This window comes from Priapulus caudatus, unplaced genomic scaffold, assembly GCF_000485595.1.
Source record: "Priapulus caudatus unplaced genomic scaffold, Priapulus_caudatus-5.0.1 Scaffold388, whole genome shotgun sequence".
In the NCBI taxonomy this organism is placed as follows: domain Eukaryota; kingdom Metazoa; phylum Priapulida; class Priapulimorpha; order Priapulimorphida; family Priapulidae; genus Priapulus; species Priapulus caudatus.
Window position 1 is genome coordinate 229,373 of NW_014577449.1, and position 13,747 is coordinate 243,119.

A 13,747-nucleotide genomic window follows, 5' to 3' on the forward strand; every position below is an offset into this window, starting at 1 on the left:
GAAAGAGAGAGAGAGAGAGAGAGAGAGAGAGAGAGAGAGAGAGAGAGAGAGATAGATAAAGCCCGCACTCCGCGCCTCCATATAGCCCTCTCTCTCTCTCTGCTTTGTTAATTAGGTTTTGGTACTTATTAGCTCTCACATTGCCTGTGCACACCGTTCCAGAAGCACGACACTACGCTCCCCGCATCTTTCATTTACGGGAAATGTGTTTTACTGTATTACAGTGTACACACGCAAGGCGTTCAGACTAGTGGCGCTGACTTTATGTTTATTAGACTATGGATCTAATGGAAATGTGTTTCTATGGGAAGCCCATTAGGTTGCTCGCGAAATTTTCTTGTTTACGCCATAAAATCAAAATTCGCTTGTTATTTAAATTGCTGCTTTCGGTTTATGAAAGATTACCCGCTCGCGGGAACATACTAAATCATATGTCGGGTAACGCTTCGAATACGTTGCACCTTTTTGCACTTATTTCAACCTAATCATGGTTAGCTTTCATCGTTTTTTAAACAACGATAGCGACATTACTGCATGGCTATTCGAAATTTTTGTTTTATAACGCTCTTACGATCCATTACTGCAGCACTTAATGTTCCATCGTGTCTACTATTACTATTCACTGTTATCACAACACTCCGTAATTGCATTAAGTATAGACCGCAATTATAATTCATCATTAACTAATTAAAATTAGATTAATTAATTTTTCCAGCACATTGAAATATTTCGTTCGTCACGATTTTGTCATTCATCGATGGTGATTAATTCCGGTGTGTTACGGTAGAAGCTTTGGAGGTTCTTCTAAAAGAACTAGAATCAGGTTAGCAGTATCCGTCGGCTTAATTAGCTATCTACTTACCTGGATCGACAATGAAAGCAGGTACCTCCGTGACCTGGGGCCGCGGGGGAGCAATGTAGTTGCACTCTCTGTTCACGGCGTCGTATTTGTCCTCGCATCTCTCTATCGCTGGTGTCCAGATTGTGTCCGCGGGGCATATCTTTATCTTCGGCCATCCGTGGTCACAAATGTAGAAGATCTGAAGAAGGAAAATGAAGAAGAATCTGTCTGAGGAAGTGGCGCGCGTTTGTTTTCTCTTCGGAAGGCAGAGTGAACGTGTCGTGAATGTACGATGCTGTCTCATCAAGCTTTCAGTGTCCCGCAGCGAAAGCAAGACTATTATACACACACACACACACACACACACGCACACACGCACGCACGCATACACACACACACACACACACACACACACACACACACACAGATACACACACACGCACGCACACGCGACACACACAAGCACACATACACACACAACAGTAACATTATACACCGCACGCACGCACACACACAGCACACACGACACACACCACACACGCACGGCACACACACGCACGCACGCACGCACGCACACGCGCACCCGTCGTATTTGTACTTCGTATTCCCCGAGTAAATGGATGCGCGTCAGTTCATTTTCTCTGACTTTCCTGCAGGAGGCCGCGTTGTGGCGAGTACAAGTTGTTATCCCAACACTAAGGTGCGCAAGCTCAATTATTAATTTGCCAATTCGCTGTCGACTGTAGCAACTATTCAGCCCGATACGCCAGGGTCCGACAACGACTACGAGATAAACAAGTCGAATTTCCAAGGGGCCGGTATTTCATTTCCGGGTTAAATAGGCATAGCGTTGTGGATATAGTAAACATCCAGTCACAGATCCTTGCCTGCGTTGAGATATGCTAAATCGGATGGAGGGAAAGGGGGTTAACGCATGCTCGCGCGAGAACACTTCTCAAGAGGAAAATGAAGAAAGGGAACAAAATATCATCGGTGTAAATGATAAACAAATGACGTATCCCCAGTGCTGCTATCTTTATAGTTTTTATTTTCACCAGCTAATATGATGTAAGAGTAGCTATGGTTGTCTGCACAACCCCCAGGATCATTGCCCAGGATGTTTGACAGCTACTCAACCTTCGCTCGGTCGGGGGCGATACAATACACTAACGAAGTACCGACAAATTTCATAACAAACGAGAGAATGCGCTAATAACGCTTCTGCTTCTTGGAACGACGGTATATCGACGCCGCTAACTTCACCGCGCGAAAATCTATTAACGAAACGCAAAGGAACGGAACGGGAACGCGTCCCCGAGGACTCAAACTCCGTTGATCATTATTGCAAGAGCTAATAGTGTAGTATTAGCGCTTGATTACTGTAAACTCTGGTACGTATCGTTGTATAGTTGTGATTTTGCGTGTGTATATACCTGGCAATCGGACGCATCGGCCGAGAAGTTTTTCGCTCCGATATTCGGATTGCAGTCGTCTTCAGCGCTGAGCGGGACTCCAAGTCTCTTCTCCAGCGGAGAGGAGCAGCCTGCGAACAGAACAAGGGTGTGTGACGTCAGTGTGACGTCAGATAGCTGAGCTACGTGTCGGCAGAAAACCGACGGTTTTTGATACAAGTTGTGTGGCGTCAGAGAACTCGGCGACGTGTCGACATAAAAAAACAGACGAATGTTGACATAACAGCATCGACGTCTTCTTCCGACGACGGGGATTAGTCGCTAGGGGATTGCAGCGAGCGTGCGTGCGTGCGTGCATGCGCGCGCGTGTGTGCGTGCATGCGCGCGCATGTGTGCGTGTGTTTGCCTGCTTGGCCAGATGCATAACTATATTCAGCCCAATCGCTATGCTCGCCGCTAGATAGTCTGTAAGAACGAGCGAAGAGTGGATGAAAATTATAATGAAATGCGCGAACTACTGACTGACACTACGTCGTACCTGGCTCTCAGGTTGAGTGTGAACGGAGCGCGATTCGTCTCGTAGTGACGAGCGAAGTTAGTACGCAGCAGCTCCAGAGCCTCCGCCTTGTCGTTAGGGAAGTAACAACTATCCACGTTCTCACACAGAGTGTCGTTAGTGTCAATCCAGTCCACCAGGGGGATCTCCCACATGCCAGGCACGGGCTCGGTGACGCACGGCCGCACAGCGCAACCCGTAGTATCGAGGTAATCGAACGTGTAGGGCCAGGTAGCCGGGTTGATGCGGTCGGTCGCGTAGGACGAATCCCAGGTGAATTCGTCGTTCTGCATCCTCCTCATGAAATCGTTACCTTTAGTCTGCAGGTAGGCAGCGCGCACGCCTGTTATCTCGTTCTGAGGAATGCCGGAGAAGATATCGAACATGACGCGCTGGTCGCGGTACTCAGCCGACATCTCTCTGTCCGACATCTCAGCCCAGTATTCCGCCGGAAGTCGCTTCCTGAAACGGGAACAGTGACGTGTGGTTAATTCTCACGCGCTTCAGGTTTATAAGATGTTCCCAGAAGATGCATAAAAAGGAGCGTAATTGTATGCAGCAGTAAGAATCTTACACGGATTACACGATATTACGCGTAATTTACACGAAAAATCTTCGATACGTTGCCGTTATACGTTATTAAGAAATGGATGTAGACGTTCGGAGTAATGAGAGTAATTATATATAGATTTACGGGATGGTTTTCGATTTCCCTACGCAGAATAATTAGTAACCTGCACGCATCAGCCAGACTGCCTAATTGTTCGCTTATATTGGGGCATCGCCAAATTACTGACGATGCTATTCTAATTTCCCCTTTGCTTATTTGTTTTCGCTCATTAGATCACTGAAATTAATTGGTTAGGTTTACGGTATCGTGCGCAATTAGGTGCAAGTAATCACGCATCCTATTGATTTACCCACGCGTCAAAGTCACAGCTGAGGTCGTGCCAGAATACTGTTCTGATACGACATAGAAATTCTATCACGTTAGTTTACCAAACCGACACGCCGTATGCACACAACACTAACCCTTCCAGTTTAATATCTCCCAGAGATATCACGCGCTCATTGCAAATACGAGGAGAGTGACTCGAGAGAAAGATTCGAGATTTCATTTCACGTTTCATTGCAGCTATTTACTTGTAAATTCTGGACGTCATGACACAAAGCTATGAGTTTAATACTGAAAGAATCTAAGTTTAGTTCTATCTCGACACCTAATCGAATTTCGAGAGGCAGCGCATCAATATTCTCATCACAATTTCACTCTTACTCTACGATTGATCCGAACGACGGTCTCTTTGCTTCTTAAAATACTACTGTTCTTTAACGAATACATCCTCACGATGTTTTCCAGCATGGAAACCCCCTATCATTTTATCAGCACAGAAACCCCCTATCATTTCATCTGCAGGGAAACTCCCTATCATTTCATCTGCATGGAAACCCCCTATCATTTCATCTGCATGGAAACCCTCTTCAATCGATAGTGAAATAATCACGTCGCGGGACGATCACGAATTGAACCTCATGATCATATTTCTCTCCTAGCGAACCCGATCTGTCCTTGCCAGAGCGCAATTATGTAGGATGAATAGAAGCAACGTATACATCCACTGTAAATCCTAGAAGCTATACAGCTATACAGCTATACCCGCTTCGTTTACCCGTTCGCTCGCAGTGCTACCGCCGCCGCCGCACACGCACGTTAGCACCTCTACAATACTGCATGCATGCCCGCTTGCCTCGAATTGCATGCATGCCCCCCCTTGCTGTCTGTATTGATTGATGGCACCGCGAGCATATTGAGGGGGATGTCCTGAAATATTCTACGCTCTTGTAGCGATGCTGGCGTGCAAGCTAGCATCGCGCGCGCTCATTAATTGTTCAGGACGCCTAGCAAGCAGAGGTGTTTATTAAGCTGACCAGATAGCGTGGTCGACAGAGGGAGTGCGGAGAGGGGGCACGCGGTGCTCGCGAAGCAACGATCGCAGGTCGCATAGACATAGGAATGCGACCTGGCGAAGCTCAGGAGGTGAGAAGATAATGCCCGGATGTCGGTCGCGAAGGCCGGGCTCATATAAAAGGCGCGCCGCGCTCGGCGCGAGAGAACTCTTCTCCCCATGGTTTCACCTAACTGTCCGTGTTGCACGTATACCCCCTGTTACCGTTGATTTACTGTTGCTTTGCCGTTGTGTCTATAATGGCTTACAATATCACCGGCGCGGTTCATTAGAACGAAGAGTCGACTGACTTCGCGTGCTAAAAGCTTCTCATAATCTCCTTTACAATCTCGATCCATTACAGCTACGTCTCGAATACACTGCCGTAAGTGTGGGAATGTTTAAAGTTCGCCTTTAGGAGGGTTTTCATTGTACATGACTGATCATTGTTACAGGGCGCGTCGGTTAAACATAAAATAATCGATTAGGGTACGGTGAATTCTTTGAATCAAATCGAACATTTTATCTATACGTCTCCGAACCGTCTGTACCGGCCCTGTGTGTGGGTGGCAGCAATTGCAGTTTTGATCATTATACTAGGAATACTACACGAGAAATAATTATTTCTGTCAATTTGTGCTAATGAGCTTATTCATTAGAGAAAGCGTACGAATGCTTTCATGTACAACACGATCATTATTGCGCTTTGAAGGCGGCTGTGGTGTTCTGATAACGCAAGAGGTTTTCGGGCTTCCGCGAGATTAGTGTCCCGACGTCTTATCATTCATCCGCATGATGTCCATCACTGAGGGTCCTCGAGAATGTAAGACGACGCAAATTGGTCGGTTATCGTGCATCTGTCACGGTAAATCCCGCGCCGGTAACCTTACATCTCTCACGCCACTCCCTCATATAGCATTCGCTGCCCGCGACTTACTATATACTATGGTCTAATCGTAGCGGTGGGTGAAAAAGAATACTATACGTGCAGCTAACGTCACGAGGTGACTGGGAGCGTAGATTGCGTTCCATCAAATATATAACGATGGAGTGTGAGTATTTCCTCGTGTGCCACGAGTAATAGTCCTATCTCATAGTCTGTTATATGGCTGCTGCTGAAACTCTTTCTATTGCTACTAGTTCCCATTCGCTGAATTATTGATGTCGGTTCTGCTGCAGCAACAAATATCAATGACTAGCGGGATACCCAGCGGTGCCCGGGGAAATCAGTGGCGTTACTCAGCTGGTGACCGCATGGTTGAAAGGAAAATACCTTAAAAAATCCAACTATCTATCCATCCATGCATTCATCCATGCATGCATGCATGCATCCATCCATCCCATTCCACGCCATCCCATCCCATCACATCGCACCGCATCCCATCCCATATCCCATCCTATCCCATATCCCATCTCATCACATTCAGTGCCATGCCATGCCATGCCATGCCATGCCATGCCATCCTATGCCATCGCATGCCATCGCATGCCATCCCATCCCATCCCATCCCAAACAGTAAAAAATAATAAGAAATCAAAAGATAAAAGACATTAAAAATAAAAATAATTAATAAACTAAAAAAATAATTAATTAAATAAATTAAGAAATTAAAAATAAATTAAAAATTAAAAATAATACCTACTAAAAAGGTAGGTAAAGGAAAAAAAGGAAAAAAGGAAATCTAACTATCTATCTATCCATGAGACGTGCTGATTCTAAAAATATCTTTAGTTTTCCTCTAGGCTGCGGAGTTCTCTAGTTATGCGCGAACACACTAATTCGGCTGAACAACTTTATATCTATAGATGCTATTGTGCTTCGCGGTGCATGCGGCTATTATTGCTTTGGTGATGACGATGGCGACGACGATGACAATGATGACAGCTATCATTAGAATATTACTACCTGGTACTATCACCACCACAACTACTACTGTTACTGCTGCTACTGCTGCTACCGCCCCCGCCGCCGCCGCCGCTGCTACTGCTGCTACTACTACTACTAGTATATACGACTACTGCTACTACTGCTGCTACTGCTGCTGCTGCTACTGCTACTGATGCTACTGCTGCTATTTCTGCCGCCGCCGCTGCTGCTGCTTGTGCTGCGTGTGATACTACTGCTACTGCTACTATACTACTGTTATTACTACTGCCGCTGCTGCGGCTCCCGCTGCTGCTTGTGCTACTACTGCTACTGCTACTATACTACTGTTACTACTACTGCCGCTGCTGCGGCTCCTGCTGCTGCTTGTGCTATTACTACTACTGCTACTATACTACTGTTACTACTACTGCCGCTGCTGCTGCTTGTGCTATTACTACTACTGCTACTATACTACTGTTACTACTACTGCCGCTGCTGCGGCTCCCGCTGCTGCTTGTGCTATTACTACTACTGCTACTATACTACTGTTACTACTACTGCCGCTGCTGCTGCTTGTGCTGCGTGTGATACTACTGCTACTGCTACTATACTACTGTTACTACTACTGCCGCTGCTGCGGCTCCCGCTGCTGCTTGTGATATTACTGCTACTGCTACTATACTACTGTTACTACTACTGCCGCTGCTACGGCTCCTGCTGCTGCTTGTGCTACTACTACTACTGATGCGCACTATGATACTACTATACTATGACTATTAAGCTACTTAGACGTCTTCGTTAATAATAGATGCACGCGAATCATGCGGCAATTAGAAGCTTATTAGCTCTACTCAAAAATGCAATTCCGTCCGCAAAGACAAACGACGTTCCAATATGGAAGAACGCGAAATTACATGGCTATATCTTACCCGTGTAGAACAGCGTATGCAGGCGTGATTACAGGTGACTATCTTACCTGTGTAGAACAGCGTATGCATGCGTGATTACAAGTGACTTACCCGTGTAGAACAGAGCGCACAACACCGCCACGACGATGGCTATCATGTTCATCTTAGAAGTCATCACAGCTCAACGACTCCTTCTGTCAAACTGAGCGTACCTCTGCACTACGCCTCTCTGTATATATACGTGCGTACGAAATTGTGAACTACTTTCGGTTTTACTAAACAGAAAGTCGCTCGCTGAAATCGGAGCATTGGGTAACTGGCTCGTCGTTTGCTCGGATGAACCAACCATTCTAAAGGAGCGGACCTATTTCTCCAAAATTACATATTTTATCGCGTACAAAGCTGATAAGCTAATAATTGCGGTCTCCAGTGGGAGGGTTTTGTCAAAGGACTAGCCCCCAAGGCGTTAGCAGCAGTGTGCCGTACAAAGGCTGGGTAAAATACGCTCAACTGTAGCATAGAGGTGGGTCCGGTGACCGATGGGAGGCTTAGTGCACGGTCGAGCACACATAAACGCGAAAGGTTTGATAAAAGCCAAAGTCTCGCTTTAACATCTGGTTTTTGTTTTCATTTCCGGCGTAGACAACGAGTCGTTTTTTTTGTTCGAAATTAATTTAGTATACGCATGAGAAGCAATTCTAAAAAAAACACCGAGCAAGAGACAAATGAACATCGCTCTATATATGTATCGCAAATATCGTATCGCAAAATTTCGTAAATATCGTATCGCAAATATATGTATCGCAAATATATGTATCGCAAATATATGTATCACAGTGTGCATTAGATGTAACCTCTATGTGAAACTGCTACCCACACGTGAAGCACACTTTGACGTTCTTTTCTTTCGTTTGACTTCTTCACCTGATCTTTATATAATTGTCTGACTGTAGATATTGTCTTTTCCGAGTGCATCTTTAGGTGGGTAAATGAGAAGAGACGGGGAAAAACACACCAATATGAAAGTAAGTGGATGGATGGATATATAAAAATGACGACGTCCCACGCGTGATGCGACGAGTAACGTGTAGATAGATTGTCTGCCACTGTATAGCAGCCTGACTGGTGGCTGGATAGATCGATAGGTGAACCGTCCACCTCTTTCAAGCTTACTTACCCACATCAATTCAGCTCATGCCGAATCTAATCTCCTATCATCCGCATTACTGTCGTAACATCTTATGAGCCGGAAAGAAATTAAGGTCGCTGTTATTTTTTGCTGCGGTACAATACCGGATCGATATCTCATCGTTTGGACAACCATGCAGAGGAGTGAGTCTGTAACCGTGGCGATCTCACACACATTTCAGGCAGTCCGTGCGAGTTGTTAAACACCCTACAAAAACATCTGAATACGAGACAATTCATCCATCAACGAACAAATGAAAACTATAGATCATAATGAGATAAGTGAAACGAGAAGGTGTTAATAGGGGTCGTCCAATCATTGAGTCGTCCAATGAATTGAGAAGAGTCGAAATGAGTCGTTCAATCATTGAGTAACATCGTGCATTTTCAACGCAATCCGTTTCCTTTGGTTTTTCGTTATAGCCGCATACGCGACTATATACCGTGTGTGAACATTACACAAATACAGTAACACTATCAGACGATTATTTATCGTTACCTCAAGCGGTAAACAGACGGATTTCCGTTCCGTCGTCGATTCCCCGCACGTGACGTTGAACGCATGTAACGATGATGTCACTCGCGTCTGTCACCACTGTGTGGTTGTCATTTCACGAGCTGACGAATACGATTGCAAACGCACGAGCTTCACGTGTCAACGCTTGCTATATATGTGCACGCAGACGCCTGTCTGTATGCTGTCCTAGACTCACACGCACATCTGCAAACGGTAACATCATCGCACGTGATTCAGTCGTCAGAGTCCCAGCGCCGTCGTGTAATAATGGTTCGTGTATTTATTATTAAACGTCAAGTGCTGCATGTCGTGTTCTGTCAAAACGTCACAGGAATAACGCGCCTGTCTCGCCTGTTAGGACGCGTACGAACGCATTAGCCGCGGTAGTATCGTATTATCGGGTGAGCAGACGACGAGGCAGGCGGTCCTGCAAGGCTGTCGTCTGCCGACGACTGCCTGTACGATGCAACAGCATGCCAGCCGACGAAACGACGTCTGCACCGGAGCTGTCAATCACGTGACACGCTTCCTGTCTCCCCGGGTGATCACGCGGGAAGGTTCAACACGCGAGTTCGCGGCAAGCGACGAGGCCTGCCGTCGATTATCTAGCTGATAGATGCGTTTTCCCCGTCAGCATCGTGTGCAAAGTTCGCTCACTCAGACCGAGATTTTCTGCGACGTTTGAACATCGAGCTAAAAATTCCTCAGCGAAGAAAAAAAAATCGATAACTCAATGCAAAACGGGAAGGTTTCCGAACGTGAGTACCGTGATCATCAAATAAGCGAAACATCAATGAACGAAATACCGACGAATGTAAAACTTACTGCTAGAAAGCATGTACGCGGCGAATATCAATGCGGACGCAGCGCCGAGGGTCATGGCTGAATCAGTGATTACGAAAACAAGTTTTTTTCCGGCTAATTTATCATGATTAATTACATAAATCGCGGTAATTATGAACCTCTTACTAATTGCAACGTCGTCATTCATCTGATAGACAGGCAGTGAATATAAATCTTCGGGACACTAGACGTATTGCTGTACAGCGAGCGACATTCTCTCGCTCTTTCCCACTATATTATATATCCCACCAGGCGCCCTACTATACAGAACGCAAAGACCGGTGGGAGGCAGCACACCCGGGGAATCGCTGCCTCCAATTACTCGTTGTTACGTGCGAGAGATGCTCCGGAAAAAAGAATCCCGCTCGTTCCCCAGATGTCTCCGAAGCCATTATTGTTAGCAGTTGATGTCGGCGAGGCGACATAGGCAATCGGTAACATGAATAAACACACAGTAACATCGCGATGTGTTTATCAGTGAGTTAATCCAGCGTACGGACGACATTTCATGTTGTTACTGACCGCGTGCATTTTTCAAAAGGAGACCGCTTAACACAATTCCTGATTGATTGCATGACGGTTCCGCAATTGCAATAGACGCGGCGCCGTTGAGCGTGAATTTACATGTGTGCAGGGGGGAAATGCGTCCTAGAGTTGTAGCTAGCCCGGGGTGTGAGTGAGTGTGTGTAGTGTGTGTGTGTGTGTGTGTGTGTGTGTGCGCGCGCGCGTGTGTGCGTGTTTGTCAGCGTGTGTATGAGTGTGCGTTGCTTGCATGCATGCGTACGGGTGGTTGTGTGCGCGTAGGTGCGTGTACGCGCGCCTACTGGTACGTGTGCGCGTGCGTGCGTGCGTGTATCGTGTGTAAATGTCATCTCGTTCACGCACGCACATTGGTGTCGCTGTGTGTGTGGGCGCGGGACGTGTGCGTATTTTTCCAATGGACTCGTGTATCAGGGCGTATTCTGTATTTCCTTCCCGCCACGCTAAACGCAGTCATACAGGCTGACATAAGCGTGCGCAGCGTGTAGTATTCGTTTCTAGTCCTAGCTGAGAATATCTTTCTCGTCTGCATCTAGTGTTACAATACCACCGTGGTTTTTTTTAACGCCGGTAACAATATTCACCGTTGCACCAGAAATGTCGTTGTCGTCAGGCATTCGGGTCGCGTGGTGAACTCGCTTGGAACGGTGTGTGCGTGCGTGTGTGTGTGTGTGTGTGTGTGTGTGTGTGTGTGTGTGTGTGTGTGTGTGTGTGTACGAACAGCTGACAATAACATCAGGGTGGGGGAAGGGGAGTGTTTATACCTGCATCGTTGCACCCCTGACTCGGTCAGCGACGTTAGCATACGCAATGAGACACGGCTACATGCTGCCACGACAAACCCCACACTTGTCGCTCCTGCGGGGACACGTGCATCTGTCACCACTAGAGCGACCGCCGCGCGTTATTCTTGTCACACCGATGGCTCGGAGTTTAATGCGACATTCGTGGTTTCGGCTGATCAATGTGGAAATCTAATCTTAGCTACGCATTACTCACGAGTGAAGGAATAACGTGTTTACGTCGAAATTGAATATAAAAGCTGAAATACTATAGCGGATCAGAGGCAGGAAAAGCGGCCTATATCCTTGTATTGTGCATGCAAACGCAATTTTTACATTGTCTGCATAAAAGCACGCACAATGTCCTGGCGTAACTCGGCTAGGCTTTGTCTGCAAGCGGTCTCCTTTGATGCATGCCCGGCTTTACTTCTATGTGAATTGTAGTTATTGATGGCATAGTAATTGATGGCAGTATCAAAAACGCGTGTACGAATCTAAGGCGAAGACCCGAATACAAAGTTACCTACAAGCAGGAATTAATTCGCTCGTGCGGGTTTCTGACTATTCATTAGATTCAAGTGACGCGTAACCGCAATGGCTCACCCAACCGTGTAGTTAAATTGCTATGGACTAGTACTGTAAGTGTGTCATTCGCCGGAGTAAACGCAAGAAGAGTGACAACGGAGTCATTTCGCACCAAAATAATACCGGTTTTTGCCGGTCCAATTTACACCAATTTTTGGTCGCGCGAGCGGGTTCTCGTTTTTGCGCGCATTGCTGATCTTAGCTAGGTAACAGTACCGTCGCAACGAGCAGAATAAAAATAGCACAGGAGCGCGTTGTCAGAAACAAAATTACTCTTAACATTAGTCTTAACACTAACGTTTTCTCGTAGACCGTCGACATCACTTTGTTTCGTATTGTTATGGGGAAATCTTCTACGATTTTTCATTCTCGTAACTTCGCAGCGTTTCTGTCGTCGGTCTAAGAAAAACAGTTAATGTTAAGACTAATGTTAAGACCAATTTTGTTTCTGACAACGGACCCCAGGTTGGTAAACGGGAGAATGTCCACATCGTTGTCGTCCCCGGTAAGATAAATGGATCGTCTCCATCATTGCGCCACGCGGTTATACCTCTGCGAAATGTCAGTGCTGGAAATAGCGAAATTCCTACATTGCTGAATCGGATTACAACAAATGTAATTCGTCCGAGCAAAAAAAGCCCCGCATCCTTCCATCTGTCTTCATATACGATACCTGCCCGCACGAGACAGCTGGCGACATACTGCCACCCTGTGCGGCAGGCACTTGGAACGTCTCAATAAAATATAATGCTAAATAAATACGAAATCTAATACTAGTACTACAAAATTCTTGATGTTTCTATACTCTCTTTCCCCTATTATTGCCGACAGTTTCCTGTAAATTCCGTGTAAATGCTCTATGCACACACACTAATCGGCCGCCATTGCCGGCGTGTGTATACGGCGAGAGTATAGAAACATTAAGCATTTTGTAGTACTAGTATTAGATTTCGTATTTATTTAGCATTATATTTTATTGAAACGCTTCAAGTGCCTGTGCCCTGTGCGGCAGCGTTGTCGACGCTCGTTCGCTAGTATACGCGAGTTCAGGCGATAGGTCATTGCCGCTGCGGGGATGTGCAGGGTATGCTCAGTCGTGGGAACTCTGGCAGATCGTCAGACTTGCAGTGATGGGATCGGAGCTTAGGGATTCATCCAGTCTCAGCATCCGCTTGGGATGACAGAGACTAGAAATGTGATGCTGAATCTACAACCCGATTATAATTGGGTGGTATACGATGATATTACGATGTGTGGTATTTAGGGTAGTATATATATAGTATTCTTAACGTCTGGCAATATAGACAGTGCTTGGTTAACGTCATATAGACCATAGCGTCGTCATCATCACCGTCATCATTGTCATTGTCATCATCACCATCATCATCCTCATTATCGTCATCACCATCATCATCATCATCATCATCATCATCATCACCATCATCATCATCATCATCATCATCATCATCACCACTATCACCGTCATCATCATTACCACCATCACCAGCATCATTATCATCACCATCAGCAGCAGCAGCAACCGCATATAGATGATGACATAGAAGATTAGACGAATACCATGCATGCTGCTGCTGCCGCGGCTGCATGCAGAGGTAGTAGACGAAACAGAGTAGACACCTGCCGCTACGCACGCCGCGATTTTGACATTAGAATACTCGTTCACGCTGCTTCTGCCGTAGCAGCAGAGCTTTCGCTTATGCTTGTCATGCACACACACACACACACACACACACACACACAC

At 46.2% G+C, this 13,747-nt stretch overlaps 1 protein-coding gene across 1 annotated transcript in view; it reads right to left on the minus strand.

The window, feature by feature from the left end:
- LOC106809827 (peritrophin-1-like) overlaps positions 1–7,725 on the minus strand; it is a 12,602-nt gene extending 4,877 nt beyond the window's left edge. The window contains exons 1-3 of the mRNA XM_014813047.1: positions 7,642–7,725; positions 2,275–2,384; positions 863–1,040 (exon numbers count right to left, since the gene is read on the minus strand). Of these exons, the coding sequence (XP_014668533.1) occupies positions 863–1,040; positions 2,275–2,384; positions 7,642–7,705 (352 nt within the window). The 5' untranslated portion in view covers positions 7,706–7,725. The remainder of the gene's footprint in view (positions 1–862; positions 1,041–2,274; positions 2,385–7,641) is intronic.
- Between the last annotated feature and the right edge of the window lie 6,022 nt (positions 7,726–13,747).